Raw genomic sequence first — 23,133 nt, forward strand, 5'->3', positions numbered from 1 at the left:
TTCCGTAAATAGTAAACATAATCAGTATCACTTCTTAGAAAAAGTGGAGTCAAGTGCAGTATATTAATGGGATATTGGATAGCTGTGTAGAGGTAATCTGTATTTGCTGGTAGCGTAGTAAGTTAGTTAAGTGTGCTTTCCCTCTTATTCTGCTCATCCATAGAACTATATACATGTATATCATGCTTTTAGAATGATAATGGAACTCATGTAAATACTGAAAACTGTAGGGGTGATTAAGGACTCGAAATCCTTTCAAGATAAGTTTTAAGCAATGATAAAATGCACCCTGCAAAATTTGATGAAATTCTGGTTGTATGTTTACAAATGTGTATCTTTTTGTTATTTATTTTTTCATTTTTTTCTCAATTTCATTTACTTATTTATTTATTATGTATTTATTATTTTTTTATGTTTCATCCATCCATCTGTTTGTTTATTTATTTATTTATTAATTCATTTATTTGTTTATTCATGTATTTTCATTTTTTTTTCATTTCATGTAATTTATCTTTTTTTTGGGGGGGTATACAGTACTGAAATTCTCTTATGGTGGTGCAATGGTAAAAACTATAAACTTTATCTCCACTCCCCTCTGTATCTGATGAAGGGTTATATTGTTTATGATGCACTGCAGTTCAAAGATAATACAGGAGCTTACGAACACGTGCAAGCCGTGTTGTGGTCCTGCATCGATTCTTAAATATCAACTGTAGAATCGACTGTAGAATCATATATCGCTATATGGTTATGTTTTGATATTTTACTCATGATATCAATAAATTCTATAAATACAATTCTACTAATAGTTTATCAATGAATCTTTCATCTTGGTCCCATAACACAAAGGTTAGCGATTAATTGTACGCTTGATTTTCACAATTATATGGTACATTGTAGTCAATGAAATCATAAAAAATGTTCTTGAATGATTGCTAAGCTTTGTGTTACGGGCCCTTGGTCTTTCAATCACCGAAAAATAAACCACAAACTAGAGACCTTCAATTATTTCTATGAAATTTACAGTTTAGAAAGAATAGGCTTTGAATATATGTGGTATGTTCTTGTCTTTGTAGGCTAATCAGAGGAATGACCCAGTTTCTGCTCTCAAGAAACAGCTCCAGGAGAAAGAACAGGCTCTCCACAATGGTGAGAATATTGTACTTTTAAGATACGCACAACATTAAAAAAAAAAAGTTAAAGGAGAATGAAACCTCTGGAACAAGTGGGCTTGTGTGGAAAGAGAAAAATCAAAGAATAAGATATTAAAAGAATAAGATATTAAAAAAATAAAGTTTGATGAAAATCAGTCAAATAATGAGAAAGTTATGAGCATGAGAATATTGCGATCACTAATGCTTTTATCCTTCCATTGGCAATGCGACAGATGTGTAATGTCACATGTGAACAAGTCCCTGTAATGGACTATAAAATACCCCCAAAATGTCTCTTTTTGCTCTTATGGTGATACAAACTCTTTATTTATAATGTATTCTTAAAAAATCTGTATTACATGCCCTCCTAGAGAAAGAATACATGATGTACTGATAAAGTGCTAAAAAGGGCAGTTTAAGTGAAATATATACAAAAGTAGTTGGAAAGTTGTTCGCATGTGACATCACACATCTTTGTCGCATTGCCAAATAGAGGATCTACTTTGCAATAATGATCTTAACTTCAAATGCTCATAACTTATCATTTATTCAATTCTTCTCAAACTTTGTTGATCTGTTTCTTTGATTCTTCTGTTTTCAAACAAATAACTTGTTTCAAAGCTTTCATTTTCCTTTAATAAAAAACTTTTTATCGGCACCACTACACTCTGAAGTATGAGGAAAAAAATGCTCTATCACCCACCTATATCTATTAGCATCTTCTTTTTCTCTCCAATAATTATTATGATTATGTTAGGGTAGGGGAGACTAGCCTTTGAAAAGCAATTGGTCTATGCTGGCTCCCCCATTTGTATTTTCCCTTACTGTTACACCAAGGTTTTTCACCTGACTGCTATTGCTAAGAAAGCATGAATGCCTGTGAGCAAGCAACCAGGGGACCAACGGCTTGTTCTGTCTTCCTTTCTTTGTGCCTTTTCTTGTGCATTGGTATATAGATCTTCTTAGTTTGAATTGTTTATGTTTTTGATGGGAATTTGAAACAAGTGAAAAAAAATAAAAGATTGAATGAATGAATGAGTGAGTGAGTGTATGTGGGTCTTGTACTAGTTGAAAAAATGTATGGTATTGAATTTCAAATTTTATTTAGTTTTGTACCTTATTCAAATGCACAAGACGCTGTCTGGCATATTTCAAGAACTGCAAAATTATCAGCTGTATAATGCCAATAGGAGTCCCCTCTTTAAGAAGCAGCAGCGATGCATGGCAGCTTTAATCTGGCTCGTTGTTTGGAGGTCAGTCTGTTAAGCTGACATTTTTGTGGCATAAAAAAAAAATCAGGAGAATAATGCAGATGCAGTTGTTTTGCCATGCATATGGGCAATCTTTGCTGATGACCTTCGTACCCCAAGTCTTTTAATCTAGTAGCTGACCATATTAAGCTCATGAGTGTCTTGCAAGCGAATCAGCTGTCCTCTAGGAAATTGAGCAGTTCTCTTTGGTTTTCATTAATTTCAAAGAGATTTTGTGTTTACTTCTGAATATATATTATTTGTGTTTTATTTTATTTTTTAATGTATAATTCAATATGCCTTTTGTTCTTGTTGTAGTAAAGAGGATGGGCTTCAGTTACCAAATTCTGAAATTACTTCATTGTCTTTAGAGATCATGCAGTTCTGCATGTAGTCAGTTATAAAATGCTAAAAACAGGAAATAATGAACTTGAGGCATATGAAAAGAGATTAAAGCCTATTTCTATCATATGAAAAGGTAATTTTTTTTTTATTGCAAAGTTTGAAAAGTGACGAATGAAAACTTATCTCTTTTTTTTTTTTGGGGGGGGGATTACTGTTTTCAAATTTCTCTTGATAATCTTAAGCCTTTGTCAAACATAGTGCCTCAAAGTACAGCAGCATGCAATATCAGGATTACTTCACATTAAAAAAAAACAAATGTCATCAGTAGTGCAGGCAATCTCTGATGTAGTTACTTGCCTATTATGAAATAAATTTTTGCAACTTTTGAGGCAAAGAATTTTCAGAAAGAATTAAGTGGTGTACAGCTTTTCCTTCCCATGTGACACCCCCCTCCCCCAAAAAAGGGAAAACAATATTCATTTGTCATGTTTTGTTTTACTTATCCTATGTTTCACTTGGAACATTTATTGATGTATGATGATAAAAATAGTGCTAGATCAAAATATGTATTGATTGATGTAGAGGTGTTATGGCTCAGTGGATAAGTCCCCGGACTTTGAACCACAAGGTCTAGGGTTCATCCTTTGGCAAGGCGTACATTTGCCACTCTCCACCTGGATGTAGTAAATAGGTACCTAATAGGAAGGAATTCCTGAATGCTTGAGCGTCCGATCAGGGTTGCCATGCTAAAGCCAGGGTAAGAGTATGTAGCACTTAAAATCATTTGTATGAAGCACTTTATAAATGTTGCATATTATTATGATTATGTTTGTTTCAGAGATGCTTCTTGCCCAGGCTGCCTCCCAAAAGGTGAAGGAGTTACGTCATGAGTTGAACCACCAGAAGGAGCATTCAGGAAGTGTAGAGACACAGTTTAAGATGAAGCTTGATAGCCAAGCTCGTGAGATTGAAGCTTTCCATGTTCGTATGCAACAGGTAATAACACAGACTCTTGATTCTATGTTTACTATGAGGTATCAAACTCTTTTTATATACATTCAAAATCTTTGATATTTTTAACTCTGTAACCTCTTACCTGAGCATCACTTATTAGGTCTTAAAAAAATAAAGTGAGACTTGAAGGAAAAAAAAGCCATGAAAAAGTCATGATAAGTGTTCATCATGCAACAGATTTTTCACCCACAAAATGTCTTTTTAGGGTTACAGCAAAAAAAAGGAATATTATTTGGTGTAATGATGATGTTTTAATCGATGATGTTGTTGATATTCATCTTGCAGAGCCATGATTCCCACACCCATGACACCCAAGCCCTTCAAGCCCGTATCAAGCAGCTCCAGACTGTATTAGATGAATCTAAGGTAGATGTCGTGAATCAGCTTAGAGAAGAGAACAACAGACTCAAGACTGAAGCAGGACATGCTGCTCAACAGTAAGTAACTTAACTTCTTAGAGAGGTCATTACTGAAATGAGATCAAGTAGCTCCAGACTGTATTAGATGAATCTAAGGTAGATGTAGTGAATCAGCTTAGAGAAGAGAACAACAGACTCAAGACTGAAGCAGGACATGCCGCTCAACAGTAAGTATATTAACTTCTTAGAGAGGTCATCACTGAAATTTGATCAAACAGCTCCAGACTGTATTAGATGAATTTAAGGAAGATGTAAAGTCAGTCAGCTAAGAGAAGAGAACAACTGACTCAAGACCGGAGCAGGACATGCTGCTCAACAGTAAGTGTCTGAACTTCTTAGAGGTCATCACTGAAATTAGATTCAGCAGCTCCAGACTGCATTAGATGAATTTAAGGTTGGTGTAGTCCATTAGCTAAGAGGAGAGAACAATAGACTCAACAGTATCTTTATTTCTTAGAGGTCATCTTTTTTTCTGGCAGTATTGGTGCTAACTCTTGAAATATTTCGTTCTTGTATACCATTCTGAGCCTTGCGATATTACACTTGTCTTTTATCAATGGCTTTTTTTTTGTAGGAAGGAGCAGCTGATGGGTCAGGAGCTGGCCTGTCTTCAGACTGTACTTCAGAATGTACAGAATGTACACTTCTACAGTATTGCACTCATCTATGATTTGGGAAATATTGGAGCTAACTTGTGGAATATTTATGTTATCCCATTCTAAGCAATGCATGTAATGCTTACATTGTATCAAGTGCTTTTTTAGAAGGAGCAGCTAATGGGTCAGGAGCTGGCCTGTCTTCAGAAGGTCCAGAGTAAACTCACTTCTACATATGCACTCATCTATGATTTGGGAAATATTGGAGCTAACTTGTGGAATTTTTTGTTATCCCATTCTAAGCATTGCAATATAATGCTTATATCTTATCAAATGTTTTTTTTTTCTTTTTTTTGTAGGAAGGAGCAGCTAATGGGTCAGGAGCTGGCCCGTCTTCAGACGGAGCTTCAGAAGGTCCAGAGTAAACTCACATCTACAGAGGACTTGATGAGGCAGGGAGAGGAGCATCGTAGAACACTAGAAACACAGAATAACCAATTCAAACAACAGAGGAGTAGTGAACAGGTGCGTGTTTCTTCACTCTTGAGATAGTTTTGTGTGGTCAAGTGGTTAGAGCATTGGACTTATGACCGTAAGCTTGTGGGTTTGAATCCCTGCGTGGCCATTAGTTAGCCACTAACTATGACTGATTAACTTAAAATTATATACCAGCTTGACGTTGATGCTGCGGAGAGCTACCTTGCTTAGTTCTTACTCACGTTGCTTCAACAGGAAGGTTCAAGGCAATTCATGCTGAAGTATGGATTGCATTTAATGTCTTGAGATTGAGATTTTAGACCAGCTCGGTTCTGGTGCTGTGTTTCATGTTGATTTTTGTTTTGCCTGCATATCAGAGTGAAACTATAGGAGCTGCATTTCTGATGGGGGCTTCATCAACATTTAATTCTTAACCAATGTTGAATTTTTAAAAAAGTCATAGATTCATTAGTATTTGGACCTTTTTCATGAAACGTGGACGTCAGGGTAATCCAAGTATCAATGATCATCTGGCATGAGTTGCAGGGCATATGATCAAGGTCAAAGGTCATTTAGGTTCTATGAATTTTAATAGATTATGTAGTGGTACGTATTCTTCTTGAGAGGGATATTGAATTATGAAGAGCTAGAGACACATATATCACATTTTGGCTTTTGTTGAAAGAAGTTTCAGATGCAAGAAGTTATTTCAAATACTGGTAATACTTTAAACCATAAGTTCTACCGGTAATCTTTTAAGAATAGACAGAAGTTACTTGTATGAAATAGAGATATGTTTCTGGGCCCTGAAACATGAAGCTTAGCGATTGATCATTTGGCCTATTTCTACAATTGATTGCATTGATTATTGTGTATGATCAATCGTAAAATTGAACATTATGATTAATTTTTATTTTATGGGACCCTTGATATGATTCATGATGTATCGATATCATTACTTTTCATTGATCCAGCGTGAGAGTGAAGCAGCCCTCTCAAAGAGGTTGGCTGAAGTCGGTGAGGAGCTGAGGAAGGCCGAGGCTCATAACCAATCCCTTGCCCAAGCCATGGAGGCTGCTAATGGAGAGACGGAGAAGTTCAAAGGTCAAGTCACAGAGTTACGTCGTCTAGATGGAGATAGGAACAACACACTACAGGCAATACAGGCAAAATTGAAGGTAAGTCACGTCAGTCTCAGACACTGGTGCATATATGAGTATAATGTATATCGTTAAAGTTAAAAGAAAGTAGTTGCAGCAAAAAATTATTTCACTAGAAAGTCTTGTAAATCGAGGTTAGTTGTCACCATATTATCATATATATAGATCTGGTACATTAATGTAAACTTATTGTAGTGAAATCATGAAATCTGAGCTCAATGTCAGATAATTCCGATGATCACTAACACAGAAGAGCGTATGTGGGACAGTGTATTGATATTGCTAGAAAAATGCCAGTCATGTGATGGAATTCTTTGCTTATTTTACTCATTTCTCATCAATTACACATTTCCTTCCCGAGCCATTTGCCACATATTTTTTTATTTATACAAATACTTTGGTGGTAATTTTATTGGATTCTGTTTGAACTCATTGAGATCGTTACCACAACCGGTATCTATCTTCAATGTTAAATATATACAGGTAAATAAACATTTCCAAATATTAGAGCAAAAGATTGCCCTCCTCGAAGCAGCAGTGGTGTAACTGATTAATTTTTAGTAAATTAAGAGGCTTTTATAGGAGGAAATTATAATTTGTTTAACAAATTTTCGGCATTACTCCTATTTGTTTAAGATCAGTATGCTCGATCTGTAATGAAAATCAATCCTGCCGGGTACCCATTCACCTGGGTTGAGTGCAGCACAATGTGGATATATTTTTTGCTGAAGGAAATTACGCCAAATATATCAAAGCATTAATAAAAAACATTCTGGTGTTGCTAAATACTTGCAATTAAATTTGTTAATCAGTGGATGTGTCCAATTGTTTTTGCACATTTGGCATTTAAACAAGAGATTATAATATGAATAAAATAAGTATTTTTCACAAGATGAAAACAAAATCCTGTTAACTTTCAACTTGCTCGAGATGTAGTATCTAAGCACTTACAGATAATCATAACCCCAGGTTTCAGATTCACTCATTCTTGCCCACATTCTCCATTCCCTTGGGAGTATTCCAGATGGTCACTGTCTGGAATAATCACAATACTGGACTATTGATCTTTTCTCGGACAGCCACTTTAAGAGCGTTTTTAGAAAGAGAAACTCAACGTTTATATCTACGTACTCTTGTAGGAATCTGAATGCCAATGTCAGAATCTGGAAGGTAAAGTCAGGACTGTGGAGAGTCAGTTAGCAGAGAAGGAACAACAGAAAACACAGGCTGTACAAGAAGTAGAGGTAAGACAAATTATAATAATAATAATAATAATAGGCATTTATATAGCACCATCTATCTAGAAATTTTCTATTCCAAGGCGCATTGTTTATTATTATTATTACTCCGGCTTTAGCTTGAGCTGCCTTTCAGCGCTCAGTGCATTCAAGGAATCAATCCTGCCGGGTACCCATTCACCTCACCTGGGTTGAGTGCAGCACAATGTGGATATATTTTTTGCTGAAGGAAATTACGCCAAATATATCAAAGCATTAATAAAAAACATTCTGGTGTTGCTAAATACTTGCAATTGTTTATTTGATCATTGAGGGGAATGGTAATTACATCTTGAAATAGATTTACATGCTGTATGACATTGTAGTTGTGATTGTATTCATGATTTGGTTATTTGAGAATGAGAATGTGAATATGAAATTAGAATCCTTGAATAATACATTGTAACTGGGGTGTTATACCTTTTATCTCAAAATTAGAGAAAATTGAGGGCAGCTTAGAAAAAAAAACATTTATAGAGCTATGAGATTAAGGAGCAACTTTCTTTTTTTGTGAAAGAGTTGTCAATGAAAATTGGGAGACTGTATAAATAACAAGAGGTTGCCACTATTGTCATATATATTTCTAAAATGCATTTTTTTTTCTTAGCTGCCTGCCATATTTTAATTTTTTTTAGAAACACAGTTTTAGCACCCTTTTGACGATATGATGAAATTTTAAGGGCGCTTCATATAGGTTTTTACATTTCAAGCGCATCTTATGTTGAATAGATTAATGTGCTGGATTGCCATTTTTAGTGTTTAGTCATAAATGTTCATTTATTGAAGATAGTCATTGCTCCTTTTAATTGTTTATGTGGATTACGTCAGGATTGATATTTTGTTTTCCATTCCCTCATTAGAATCTGAAGAAGGAAAAAGATTCCCTCCAAGAAATGTTAAGGACCCAAGAAAAGAGGTCAGAAGCTGAAGGTCAAGAAGCTCCGCCCCCTGCCAACGGCGATGTAACTCAGACAGACTCCGCCCCCAAAGAGCCTTCGATCCTCCTCAAGGAGCACAATAATTTGTAAAGAAACATGCTTAGTTTCCTTCTTTTTTTTTTGGAAAGGGGGGGGGTTAATGGGTGTTTTATGTCGATAGATTCTTCATTTTCAAGTTTGATAGTATCTAGATCCATGCCTTAGTTTTTATCATGCTTTGTGTATATATGTTCTGCCCTGACCAGCAATTTTAATTTAAAGATATTCTTACCTCTATTTACTTGCCAATCAGCACAATCACCTTAATGTCATCATGGTCAGGTCTATAGTAATAGATAGAATCCTTGTTTTACACAAACCAGGTTCAAAACCTGGTTTGTTCAAGCATAAGTTTGGAAAGAAATTTAAATGAAAAGTGATATTTGTGTGCTTCTCTGTGGATTAATTATTTCTATCTCTGATTTTGATCAATGTATAATATTGATGGAAAGTCACTTGAATGTAGCACTGCATCATTTTTTTCTGAAGATTTCTTCCCTTTGAAAAAAAAAGCTTATTTCACACTGCATTGATGGGCATTCCTATCTGTCACAAGAATACAAGTCAGTCACAGCACTGGCAGATCCAAGGGGGGGGGGGGGGCACATCCTCCCTGTGTCCCCCCCCTTTGAGAGGCATAATAAAATTTTGTAATGTAAATTTCCCATTCTTAGACAAGTGTGCCCCCACCCCCTCTTTGAAAGCCAGGACCTTTTTTTTCCTTGTCAAATTTTCCTCTGGAAAATGTGCCCCCCCCCCTTTGGAAAATCCTGGATCCGCCCCTGATTCACAGTGATATTCATGACAGTTTTATCTTTGGTATGTTTACACCATGCAGGTTAGCAGATAAGACGAAAGCAATAGAGGGATTAGAGCAAGAGTTGAATTCAAGTAAATCCGAGCTTACACAACTGCAGTCATTGATTGAGCAGCAGAAACAGAGGAATAATGTAAGTCAACGAATGGACCTTTGCACTTACCACAACCCCCTAGCCAAGTCTTGTTTGCTTTCAACTGATATCTAATCTCCCGTCAATCCCTCTGTCAGTCCCATTGTGTCAAGGCAAGGATTTAGAATGGTCTTGTAGTGTTTGGGTATGTTTGAATATATATGATCAGAGCTGATGAGAATAGAATCTGTAAATCTGATTAACTGAAGTAGGAGGGTGGGGGTAGTTTGGGTGAACTTTCCCCGTTCATGGAATGAACTTTACAGCGGTAAAGTAGAATATGAATACAAAATTTGTAATTGGGAAATTTTTTAATAACCATTTTTGAAAATTGAAACATGCTAAATTACTAATTGCTAATACCCATTAATCAGCAAATTTATGATTTTTTTATAAAGAGAGGATTATTCACACAAAATAGGATTATGAAGATTATTAATGACAACATCTGATCTAACAGCTTTTTTGTTGACTAAAATATTAATGGCTTTATATATTAGAAATTATATATTTGATATTCATAAAGAATATACCCACACAAAATATTCATCTTTTATGGTTATTAATCTTAATTACTATTTATAGATCTCACTTTTTAAAACAGATTCTCATTTTAAAGAAGTTTTTGTAACAACCTCCTCCCCTTGTCATGTATGTTCCTGCTTTATCCCATGTTTGTTGATAGTCCAAACCAGGGCCCCCTTTCATAAACCTCGCTTTCAATATCAAATCATAGAATCCTATTACAAATCTGCTATTTAGCCAATCAAATGGCATGATTCTAGTAGCTTATAACATCTACCTATGACTTGTCATGGATTAAAGGTTTTATGAATTAGGGCCCTGTGTTTTCTTCTTGCTCAACTAAAACAAACGCTTGATTAACCTGTACGTTTTCTCAATCCTGTATGTGAACATGCTTATTCCTCCCCTTCCAAATTTCATCTAGCCCAAGTGTGCTTAGTCTCATTTTAGAAGTGTGTGTTGATGCAACAGGCCTTTGTTGTCTTTTGAAATGATTCATGTAGCCTGATTGAAGTCATCAGTTATTAATTTTTAAAGAGAGAGATAGAGAAATAAAATCTTTCAAAGTATTTTAGAAGATCTTTCCTTCTGTGATATACAGAGTTTCTGACTTATTTTATCCGTTCTGCTTAGCATATTCATATTTCATCTAATATTTTAACTCGCACCTCCATTTTACAGTGTAGTTCTGTCAAACATAACCACCGTCATCCTGACGTCAACAATTAATCGTACATTGATTTCCTTTCTGTTATTGATCATGCCCCGTCCTGTGAGTTCAAAAACAGTTTGTCTAAATATTACAGTAGCAAAACCAGATGCATTCTCGAGACAAGTTGCTTCAATTTGTTTGGGGCGGCTTCGTCCTGCTATAAAGTTACGTTGTGTTGTGAACTGTTTCTGTGTAAACCAGAACCTACGGGAGAAAAATCGGAAACTAATGGAGGTGGTGTCCGCAGCTGAGCAATCCAGGGCAGAAAATGCCGGACAGACAGCTAAGACATTAAAGGTACTGCAACAAATCTTTCAAATTCAGATATCCAAATGGTTGTCTGTTTGCCTTGATCGTTGATATGGGAGTATTACACCCTGTGAAAATTTGCATCAGTACAATATTTATGATATACCAGTGAGCTGTGGCATTTGTCTGAATGTGCCCTATTTATTTGTACTGCTGTCGGCCACGAGGTGGCGTGTAAAAAGTAATTCCGTAATGTATCAAATCCTTTGGAAATCTGATCCTCGGATTACAACCTCTTAATTCCTATTACATAATATCATTGTAACCTGGCATTTATCATGAGTTTATATGTTTCATTCTCTATGTATCTATGTCTTGTTTCTTATTATTTTCTTTGGATATATGAAATATATATCTAGCATGAAAAGAATTCTTGTTATTTATTGCAACATAGCCCCTAAAATACTAACAATTTCTATTGCTGTACTAATGCATTCATTAATATGTTTTTAATGTGTTGTTTAAATGACACGCTTTATAAACTGATCCTTTATTCTTATGCTCATTCTCTTGTCATGCCTAACATTAAAAAAAAGAAGATGAAAAATAGGTTGCTTAGAATAGTCTATTGCATCTGTATTATTTCCTGTCCAACATCACTGCTTTAGACACAGTTATATACCTAACTTAATGATACAATTAGTGGTTGTTTACGAAAGATAGAAAGAGTACATACATGTATGTACTTTGCTGTAGATACTCTTTATACATGTTTGTAATCTGAATTATTATTTTTGTTGTGCTTTATTCAAAGCTTCTTCTGTTTTGCATAGCTTCCTTTGTAAATTTATTGAGCATTCCCCTAACACTCAAAAAATTATTACAGCAAATGTCACATACCTATAGACAGACATTCATTAGATCTTATGCATTGACATTGTTGCACCGCCATTTTAGAGGCTGAAGCCATTAACTTGCATGCGTTGGTGATCTGAAGCTGGTGTATCTTTGACAACTCTGTTCATGTGTATTCCTATGTCCTCTGAGAGAGGGCGGTATGAGATAATGATGTCATATGTATAAGGTCTATATGATTTTAAGAGAGAAAAACAATTTATCAATAAGGAGTTGGTTGTGCCTATCCATATGAGGGGTGATTTTCTGAGACAATATCTACTCACATCTGGTACTACTTCATTACTAATTTTAAATAAATGTAGCACTAACACAGTGAATGTATAATATATTGTATTCACTAATATTATTTACATTTAATACATGAATAATGCATATTCTAACATTACATGCAATAATAAGAAATGAGATATGATATGAGGCACCTGTGATTAAGATTTGGCCTTGAAATCTAGTTACATAGGGATGACAATTTTGAAAAGCCTTTCTTAATGCAAAGAGAAAGTGTGCATTTTTGTATTATCTTTTTTTTAAACAAAGATATGGGAGCTTAACCCTAAATCTCCCGGGGTATTTTGATTCTTGTCATTCCCGGGGGGGGGGGGCCATTATGGCCCCCCCTTAAGATCTCGGCCGCCGATTGCGCGAGCGACGCAAAAATTCGCACGCTGGTAGTGTGCGATGTAATCTACAAGGCTGTATGGTAAAATTTTCCAAAATAATGAGATTTTATTTTATATGAATTAATTATGCTAATTTATGCATAAATCATACTTTTTGCTCTAATTCACTAAATAAAGCTCCTAGAATGCTAATTTTTGGTAAAAATTTTCTTTGTAGCATTCTTAACAATTCAAAAAAACTTTGGTTTGGAAATAAATTTCTTATGTATTTTATTGTTTTATGAATTTCTTATGTATTTCTTTGTTTTTTTTACTTTTTGTTTTTTATTGTTTTTTCAATGGAAATTGTTCCAGACATAATTCTGATCATAAACAAGGCAAAATTAATTAAGTTTAATCAGTAAAAGTAGAAATAATGATACATTTATGAATTTTGGCTAAATACGCAATTTGCATTGGATTTGTACATGAAATCACGTTTATGAGCAATTTTGGGTCTGACATGCACTTGCATAATGTTGCGTAATGTCGTAACCGCGTACCCGGGCGTCACAACTTTGGTCTCAAAATTTGCGCGAGACTTGAATGTAAAAAGTCAGTGAGCTGTGAGGTGAAAAAATTTCGCGCAGCAGATATATCGCGAAAATTGTTGAGGGGGGCCATTATGGCCCCCCCCCGGGAGAATTAGGGTTAAGAGATTATAATATATTTTGCAAGATGTCACTGCATCCATAAAAAGTTGTCAAGAAATGTCTGCTTTTAGGATTATGATGTTAATCAGATAAAGATGAATATTGCCATAGAAGTGTCACCTATTTCAAAGTTGATGAATAATTTTTTTCAGTGAAAAGCATGGATGTGTAATCATATTTGTGATGCAAGTTTGCATTGTTTTGTTAATTTTGGGGGTGTTTCTGTTTTCTGCAAAGTTCACAGGAATTTGTCTGTTGAGTGTAAATATTGTTTTTGCATTCCAAACAATCAAAAATAAATTGATCTGCATCAAAGTATGACAACAATTAATTAAGAAAGTACATAAAGTAAAAAAATCTGTTCAAAATGTATTACATGTTTGCATGCTTGTGTGAATGTATTATGATTTTCCTGTGAACAATTTCTAATATATGTTTTTGATTTTGATTTCATATACTTTAATGAGCCATTGATTCATTCGTCTGCAGAAAAATATGAATGGCAAAGCTTCAGGATAATATATTACTTCTTAAATTATGGGAGGTCATTCTCCTTTCATCTTTGCTTATATTGTTTAATCAAGGCCTTTATTCATATAAGATGTCTTATGAAAAAAAATGAATTAATCATTACTCTACATTTGAATTAGCTTACATTTGAATTTTCTTTGAACATTTAAGATAATAATGATGATAATGATAATGGTATTTGCATAGCGCATGTATCCAACCTGTTAAGTGCTCATCAAGGCGCTCCTGTATTTATTACCCTGGCTAAGCTAGGTTACTGATTTAGGTGCCTAATTAACTAATCCAACATCTTAAGAATTATTTCTAATTTTCTATTATTTCTAATTTTCAAATATTATGTTGAGAAAGATATTCAAACTTGTATGACAATATTTACATCAAGTTAGTCATATTCTCTGCACATGGTTCTCTGGTTGTATGTGTTGTAAATGGTAAATGTTAAATAGTAAATCATTACAATGCATATATCTAAGGCCCCAGTGATAATAGAAACAGTTAAGACACCCTAATTGCAATTCATTTGGGCATTTATTATTCTTTTATTTTGCTATGCTTCATTGCTATCAGTATTGCATCCAACTTCAATACTAATAATCACTTCCAATTTAAGCTGACCTAAGCCATCCGTTTTGTTTTTGTTTAAACATTTACATGACCTGCCAATCCTTTTGATTTAATTAGAATTTTGAGACTTCTTTTTCTTGAGAATGAAACATCTTTAATGAATTCCTATTTTCCCAGGAAGGTAATCAATTTTCCCTTATTGGCAAAGATGGAAGGGGGGGGGTGCATCTAATATCAGTATGGTAAGACTGTATAGGGGAAAATACTCACCGGTCCGGTTTGATCTTTTTATCATTTGGTACAGGATGAAATTCAAACTGCCATAGTGAAAGAACAGAGTTCTGTGAAGACAGTGCTAGAGAGGTTATTCCCTACTGTAACATTAGAACCTTCACAGGTAAGTTGGTATCATTTTCATGTTGCAACATCGCCCATTTAATTTGAATATCATCATCCTTTGTTTTCCATGTTCGATAAGTGTGAGAGGTCAGCTTTTTAGTTGATTTCAGCTTTTGGTGAACTTATTTCTCTAAAAAGTGTAGAAGATTTTTCAATTTCAACTATTTTCATTTGTGGTCATTGACAACCCTGATGCGAGGAAAGAAATTTCATATTTAAAATGGTACAACCAAGGAGTATTACTGAATGGATTAAAAACAAACTTGTTTCTAGTGCTGGCCCATCACTGTATGTTTTTGTAGGTCGATTCTGGGGACAGTTTCATAAAACTATTCATAAGTTAAGAATGACTGGTGAACCTTTTTCATGCACTTAACCATCGCCAATGAATATACCATTTAGCACGAAAGGATCACCTTAAGAACACCTAATGATATAAGAACTTATTTTTTTTATTTCCTAGGATAACAAGGACTGGTTGGCTAAATTTGAAGAGCAAGCAGGCCAGGTACTTAGCAGTCAATCTTCTTCAAATTCGCAGGTAAGTTATCATCTATGGTTGATTAACATATGGCATAAATCCCTTGTTACATGCATGTATAAATGAATTGCTTTTGATATATATATTCCTTTACGTCATTACTGTTTTATCGCTGTTATAAGAAAAGATCAAATGCTATCTTATGTGTGGTTATATGCAGAATGTTTATTTATCAGTATATGTTTTGGGTAGGGATTCATCGGTATATTTCATTATCCTTCAAGAAATCGAATGAAATAATCTATTTTTAAGTTGATAACTTGTAATTTTTGTATTTCGATTGCTTCTAGGTTGATGAATATGTACTAAAGGTGAATACGTTAGAAGCAGAAAAAGAGCAATTATCATCACAGTGCCAGCATTACCAATCTGTTTTAGCTGATACGGTAAGTTAGCCACACGATCCCTTCCCCCCTCCCCCCCCCCTCCCTGGAAAAGACCAGAATAAATATGCTTAACATATTACACTAGAATGCAGTCTGGCCATCATTATTCCAAACTCCTCTACAGAATGCCACTGGCTCGGTTTCTTTTCTTGGTTAATTTTTTATCACTATTGTCCAAAAGATTTAAATTAGAATTAATAACTCAACAACAACACATGCCTGAAAAAAAAAGCATCGAAAACATGAACACTTGAGCTTTTTGGCATGTACTCATCAGAGTAAAATCGCATGAAAAAAAAAACAGAAGGCTTAATAAAACATTTATAATAAAACAAAAAAAACTGACTGTGGATGCTTAATGATGAGCTGTGATTGGCTATCAAGATAAACAAAACTAGGCTTAGTAAACAGCAGTTATTAAAGCAAACGACAATTTAACGCACAAGTTCCTGTATGGGAATTGGAAAGTATGAACAGATAAAAAATAAATCATTCATATTTGAATGTTTTTTGTAGTTGTGTGCTGCCCCTTGCATGGCCCTTTAATCTGGTATCACTTTATCATTTTGAAGGTAAATGCCAGTTGTGGTAACGATATCCAAATGAGTTCGTACAGAATCCAATGAAATGACCACCAAAGTGTCTGTTTGTATATATAAAAAATATGTGCCAAAGGATTCTGGAAGAAATTGCATAATTGCTGAGAAATTAGCAAATAAGCACAGGATTCGGGTCAAGCGTCGGGCCGACATTCAGAGCAATAATGATACACTGTCCCACGTGCGCTTTTCTGTGTTGGTGATCTTCGGTGTGAACATTTTTCAGCGTAGATTTCAAGATTTCACAAAGTTCAGTTTATGTAACTGTACCAGATCTAGATCCTCGATGATATACTGACAATTAATCCTAGTTTTACAGACTCTCTCATGAAATCAGTGTTTACTGCAACTACTGCCAGTACTGGTATTTCTCTTTAAAACAAGATATGGATTAAATACAGGGGCCTAGAGGGTATATTTTGTGATTTTAGCCAAGAACAGTAATTTGTCTCCTTTGTCAGACAAGTATAGCATAGATTTTTAAAGAAAAAAAAACAAACAGATAAGTTATTCCATAAGTTATGATAGGTATTTTTTGTGTTCCATTGCATGGTTCATTTTATTCTATTTTCCCTTTCATTTAAATAAGTCAGAGCAAAAATTTTCAAGTAGCTTGATAATTCAGATCACATAACAATAATAATAATTATTTACTTATTTCAGCGTATTAAATGTCTGCAGTGATAAATTATGAAATTGGTTCAAGTATTCTATTGCCATTTATTTATATTTATAGTACTGGGATTTTCACTTAAATTCTGCTTGTTGGCAACTGTGTTAATTGATTGATAAATTTCCTATTTCATACAAGACAAACTTTCTTCTCTCAAATTGCACATTTTATTTATTCATTATGTGATATTGAAAATTAAATGCTTTTTTACTTCACTCCATGTTAAAAAGTAAAAGTCATATGTGTAGAGCACTGCCAACTCTATGCTACCCTCTAGCATATGGCAGAATGTAGCTATCCAGATACTCCAGCAAGCTGACAAAATTGCTATATTGATAAATTAGTATCCCAGTTTTTGTGAAAATCCTTGTACTCCAGTGAGAGCTTGTTTCCTTCTTTGGAAATGGTAGCTCACGATTGTTCAATTTTCAATGTCTTAATATTGATTGTTACTATATCCATTGTAGTGTTTGGCCCAAATTCTCAAAGGTGGTTTTGAAAACCCACGGTTGAGTCCATGGTTTATGCAGATTTCCTGTATAAATATACGCTTATTTTACCGCAATATTAAAAAACTGTCCAATGCTGATGCGCGCTTTTGTCACAATGCGCCATATTGACACCTGTTGCCATGGATATCCACTCTATTTTATTCGTGAGTCCACTGTTTGAAGAGTGGACTCAGGAATAAAATAGCGTATCTAACCATGGTAACAGGCGTCAATTAGGCGCACCGTGACAAAAGCGCGGATTAGAATTGGACATTTTTTATACACGCGCCAGATACGCGTTAAATGAAGTGGAATTTATACAGTAAATCTGCATGAACCATGGATTCAACCGTGGGTTTTTAAAACCACCTTTGTGAATTCGGGCCATTGTGTCTAAGATGAATTACTGAAACCAGGGTTGGCTGGAATGGGAAATACTAATGGTTACTACTGGTATACACTGACTCGATAATTTTTTAGGAAAAGGGGGAAAAAAGTTGAAAATGTAGGGAAATGCTATGAATATAATTCTTGAATCTTTTCAGGTATGCCTAGGTGTTACTTTCTAAAGCATATTCTGGCATTTTCTAGTAAATTTTAAGTACTTCCCAGCATTTTCAAGTTTTTCCCAGTATTTCCCACCTGGTTGGGAACTAGCAAGTTTTCCCGGGAAATTGCCAACCCTGGTGTGAACATTGATTCGTTGTGCACTGTCTTATTAGTATTCAGTCACTTTAAGTCTTGTATTGCATTTATTTGCTATGTTTTTTTTGTGAAGTTATGATTTTCTGTTCATGATTTTTAGTGTTGATCGGCATGAAAGTGCATTGAAATGTTGATTTTTTAATTATTTTGAGATAAATCTACTGCTTGTTATGTATTTCAGTTGCATTAACTTGTTTTATTTGTGTAAGGTGGGTTGATGGTGTTTCAACCCTTTCCAGACCAGAAATTTGCTGCTTTTATGATTTTACTTGATGCTTTATACATTCACATTGCTCTTGCCCAACTTTTTTTTTTAGCACATGTACCGGTAAATTGTGTTTTATTAAAAGAAAATCTGAAATCACAAAATTATTTTACACAACACTTAGGAAGAATAACAGTTTTTAGTTTGACTCACTTGTGTATTTAGAAGAGAGAACACTCTGAGTTTCCTTGTTACCTGCTCATTCGACAAATATGAATTTTGAAATGGTACTATCTTCCTCAGGAACAGCATTACTCATCCTGGCTGGTTTTCCAGGAAATTACAACTCAAATTGGCAACAATACCAAACTTTACAAACATTTTTCTCGATTTTGTTATGAATTCAACTTTTAATTTTTTGAAATAGTGCCTATTTCAATATACCTGCTGCATTCTTTTGTGTGAGGGATTATATTCTAAATACCCTCTGTTAATGTTCTCCACTGTAATGAGATAGACATAGTCGTAAATGAGTCAAACTTATTATGCTTTAGAATTTTTGGGCTTTCTGCATGGTGTGCACTGTATGTTGTTTTTCTTTATTTTTTATATAATGTTTACAGTGTTAATTAAATAAAGGAATTTATTGCATATTTTTTATGTTGAGTGTATTACACTTTTATTTTATTAGTGCTTGAATTTTTCATTTAAATTATACAAATTTCAATTTCAATTTTTTTTATTAATAATAACATTAATGGGACAAAGTCCATCAAATTTCAAAAGCATATTCCAAGAGTGTGTTTATCTAATGCCATTTTTAGAATGGATGTGATGTTTGAGGGTTTATTACAATTACTGAAAAGACTAACAAAACGCAATATACAAGTTCTTGATTGGTTTTAAAGACCTATATTTTCTTCACACACTGAAAAGAATGTTCTACACAAAAGGGCTTTAATGTACATATAATTGCACAATTAATCTCACACACGCACACACACACATGTGTATACATATATTTTTCTGGGGGGGGGCATAAACAGCTTCATACAACAAGGCTTCACATTAACTCTTTTTCTTGATGACCTGATCAGTCCAACAAAATCATCAATTTCATATTTTTGGTGGCCCGCAAAGCAAATTTAGTGACCCCAAAACAATGGGAAACATTGCAATTCATCAGCACTTTGGGAGCCCAACTAGGCCACCATGTGTGGGCTTTTACAGAATTTTGGTGGCGCGACTCTCATTTTTGGATGCCCCGGGCCAGCGCTATTGTTGAGCCCTGTATACAGGTTGATTTTGTACCAGGCTTGATTGCCCTAAAACTGTACAATAAGATTTACAAATTTGTACTTGTTGCATGTTGTGATTTAACCCAGTTATTGTTATCTTAACATTCCTTTGCACGTCTTTGTATACCTATCTTGTTGGTCTGTCTTGTTCTTGTCTTGCATTGTGCTTTTTGAAACAAAAACACACACAAAAAAACAAAAATATATGGAACAAAGGGCTCGTACTGGTCGAACTGGTTGATGTTGCAGGAGGGAATGGTCAACAAGCTCCAGCAAAGCGTGGAGACCGAGGAGGAGCGCTTCAAGGGTCGGATCCATACCCTGGAGGCGGAGAAGGAGCAGCTTGATAGGAAATGCAAGGAGCTCCAGGGAGCCGGCGTATCGCGAGGAGGCCAGGAGGCCTTGAAGAGGCTAGAAGATAAAAATAGGGAGCTCTCGGATCAGAACGAGGAGCTGGAGAGGAGAGTCGAGTCTGCGGAGGAGAGGTTAGATGCGGCGGAGGCGAGGTTGAGAGATCGAATCGGAGAGATGGAGAAGGAGAAGGTTCAACTCACTGCGCAGTGTCATCACTACCAAGTGGTGTTGAAAGAAACCGTAAGCTATATCATTGTCAGCTGTATGCACGCTTTGGTATCTTGATTTGTTTTTAATGTTCGTTTGTGGGAAAAATAAAAAACGTGACATCATAAAGGCTGTTATAACCTTGGTATTGTAAGATTTGAAGAAAAATATTGAGGACAGCATGGAAAAAGCTGGATTTTAGATTATGACATGAAGTAGCAAGCTTCTTTTGCTTAGAAAGAGATCTGTACAAAAATTAGGAAACTTACCAGATGATGAGTTTGCCACAATTGTCAAGTTTGAAGGGGAATTAAATCTTTGGAATAAGTAGGCTTCTGTTGAAACAAAAAAATCAAAGAAACAGATCAATGAAAGTTCGAGAAAAATCGGACAAACAATGAAAAAGTTATGAGCATTTGAATATTGCAATCACTAATGCCATGGAGATCCTCCTATTGGCAATGCAACGAGAATGTGTGATATCATATGTGAACATTTCTCCCTTAGATGGACTAGAAAATACCCCCAATATCTCTTTTTGCTTTTTTCTTATGGTGATACAAACTCTGTAACCATGAAGTATTTTTTAAAAATTTGTATTACAAGCCCTCATCTAGAAAGAACACATGATCTACTGATAGCTGTGATAAAAGAGGCAATTTTAGTAAAATATATACTAAAGTAATTGGGAGAGTTGTTCACAAGTGACATCACACATCTTTGTTGCATTGCCAATGTGAGGATTTTCATAGCATTAGTGATCGCATATTCAAATGCACATAACCCTCTCATTATTTGTCTGATTTTCTCAAACTTTCGTTGATCTGTTTTTTTTTATTTTTTTCTGTTTTTACACAAGCTATTTTGTTAAAAAAAGTTTCATTCTCCTTTAAAATACAGCATTTTCTGAGCTGCATTCATTATTTTTGCAAATTAGAGATAAAAGGTTTTTAAAAGCCCAGCAACAACGTAACTCTTGAGATATAAGATAAATGTAGTTGTTTAGGTTACTAGTGGTGGATGGTAAAGGATAATGGAGTAGAGCCTTGCATATTTCCCTCATAAACATTTATAGGTCAAATTGGAAAAAGTTAGATTTTAGAGTGGTTTTAATTTTTTATTCATTAGAAAATAAATTACTGCAAATGAGACATATCGCAAAATGGGGCATGGCCGCAGCTAATCCATTGTTCATTACCATTTCATGCACTAATTCATATATTGTGGTTGATTTTCTTTTGCATTTTTGTTGTACCGTCTTTCATTTTGGATGAGTGTAATTTTTGTCTCGCCTGCAGAGCAGAAGTGAAATAATAAGCGCCGTTTTTCCAATGGCGGTGGTGGCAGCATGTGCACCTTATTGAAAGATCTCACTTTATCAACTTCTCATCAATATCATGTGACACCAGTTTTCGGTCAATTGGATCTGATAGTGTAACAATCAAGTAATCAAGTAACACCATTCATTTGAATACAACTTTAAATCATAGGGTCAAGTCAATGGGTCAAAGGTCAATGAGCTTGGGGAAAAAGATTTGAAATCTTACCCAGCTTTTACATACATCTATATTTGATTTGAAAAACTCTCCAAAGTTGATAAAGGACATGATATTTCATACTGTAAAATAACAAATGCGACAAGAATGATTTACATGTAATGCAGGTGAGACTGTCTTGTGTGTTTATATTGATTGAATATATAGTTTTCCTTGTATGTAAATGTATTTGATTCAAGTAAGACTAATATACTTTAGTCTCATTATACGTGTAGATTTTGTAAGGGTCCTAATGCTGACATTTGCAACCGTTTGTTCAACAAGTAACATTCCTTGATTGACGAAACAGATTTTGTGTTCTTTGTACTTTCTGAATATAATGTATGTGAAGTTTTTTTTAAATAAAGTAAGAAACATGTAGTGTTGCATTTTGTTTTTCATCATTTTGATTTTTTTTTATGATTTTCCCTATCTATTATGTTTATCTTTGTATTTTGTTTTCAATTTATTTTCTGTAGTACATTTCACTTTCTGATATTTTGTTTGTCAATTTATTATTTTGTTACCATGAAACCATTAACTTCACAGATATGTCCGCAATGCATGGCATCAGTGCCATTAAAAACTGATGCTTTACAGTTTTCTTATGATATTCTCCCAAGCATTGAAGTGAAAAATATGAAGGTTTAGGTAGTCAGCACTTGCGTTGATGTTTTATTTTTACAAGAAGTTTATTTCTAGTTTAAATCAACTTTAATTTCATTACTGCACACCACTTTTTTAAAAAATGAACCTTTGTGAATCATGGTGGATATACATGTATAGGATGATTGAAATTCTTCCAATACTAATGCTCATATTGCTTCATTATTCATTCATACAGCCCTTCATTTGCAAAACATTTCATTCATTAATGGTATTGAGTAGTATGTCTTAATGTGAAAGATATAGTTTTAGTTGTGAAGGAGGGAAAGGGGTATTTTCATCTTTAAAAAATCACAATAATGGCATACAGTTTCCATTGGAATTGAATTAGTAGAATAGCTCTCAATGTAACTTCGATAACAATTTATATTCAGTTACAAATTGAATTAAGATTAAGATGTGTATGATATATGCTTATTGGACTAATCGGAATAAGAATTTTTCCCTATACAGTTCATTGTATGGAATTTGCAAGGAAAACTAAATCAGCTTTACTCGTTTAAGAAATTAAGAGTTTTCAGAATACAATCTGGGGCCTGTTACACAAAGCTTAGCAATGATCGTAGAATATATTTATGATTGATTGCATTGACTACAATGTACAATCAATCGTAAAAATCAGGCATACGATTAATCGCTAACCT

The 23,133-nt window shown here is 34.5% G+C and overlaps 1 protein-coding gene across 17 annotated transcripts in view; it reads left to right on the forward strand.

The window, feature by feature from the left end:
• Window positions 1-23,133, forward strand: part of LOC121418323 (ribosome-binding protein 1-like) — a 61,054-nt gene that overhangs the window by 19,448 nt on the left and 18,473 nt on the right. For 11 of the 17 annotated variants that reach the window (XM_041612119.1, XM_041612131.1, XM_041612121.1 and 8 more), the window contains exons 6-18: window positions 1,077-1,149; window positions 3,588-3,745; window positions 4,049-4,200; window positions 5,138-5,303; window positions 6,230-6,433; window positions 7,555-7,659; window positions 8,553-8,716; window positions 9,508-9,619; window positions 11,058-11,153; window positions 14,735-14,827; window positions 15,293-15,370; window positions 15,661-15,756; window positions 19,944-20,321. In XM_041612119.1, coding sequence (XP_041468053.1) covers window positions 1,077-1,149; window positions 3,588-3,745; window positions 4,049-4,200; window positions 5,138-5,303; window positions 6,230-6,433; window positions 7,555-7,659; window positions 8,553-8,716; window positions 9,508-9,619; window positions 11,058-11,153; window positions 14,735-14,827; window positions 15,293-15,370; window positions 15,661-15,756; window positions 19,944-20,321 — 1,875 coding nt within the window. Of the gene's footprint in view, window positions 1-1,076; window positions 1,150-3,587; window positions 3,746-4,048; window positions 4,201-4,267; window positions 4,350-5,137; window positions 5,304-6,229; window positions 6,434-7,554; window positions 7,660-8,552; window positions 8,717-9,507; window positions 9,620-11,057; window positions 11,154-14,734; window positions 14,828-15,292; window positions 15,371-15,660; window positions 15,757-19,943; window positions 20,322-23,133 lie in introns of all 17 variants that reach the window. The other 6 variants (XM_041612126.1, XM_041612129.1, XM_041612135.1 and 3 more) reach the window with 4 other exon arrangements.

Source organism: Lytechinus variegatus, chromosome 7 (genome assembly GCF_018143015.1).
Source record: "Lytechinus variegatus isolate NC3 chromosome 7, Lvar_3.0, whole genome shotgun sequence".
NCBI lineage: Eukaryota > Metazoa > Echinodermata > Echinoidea > Temnopleuroida > Toxopneustidae > Lytechinus > Lytechinus variegatus.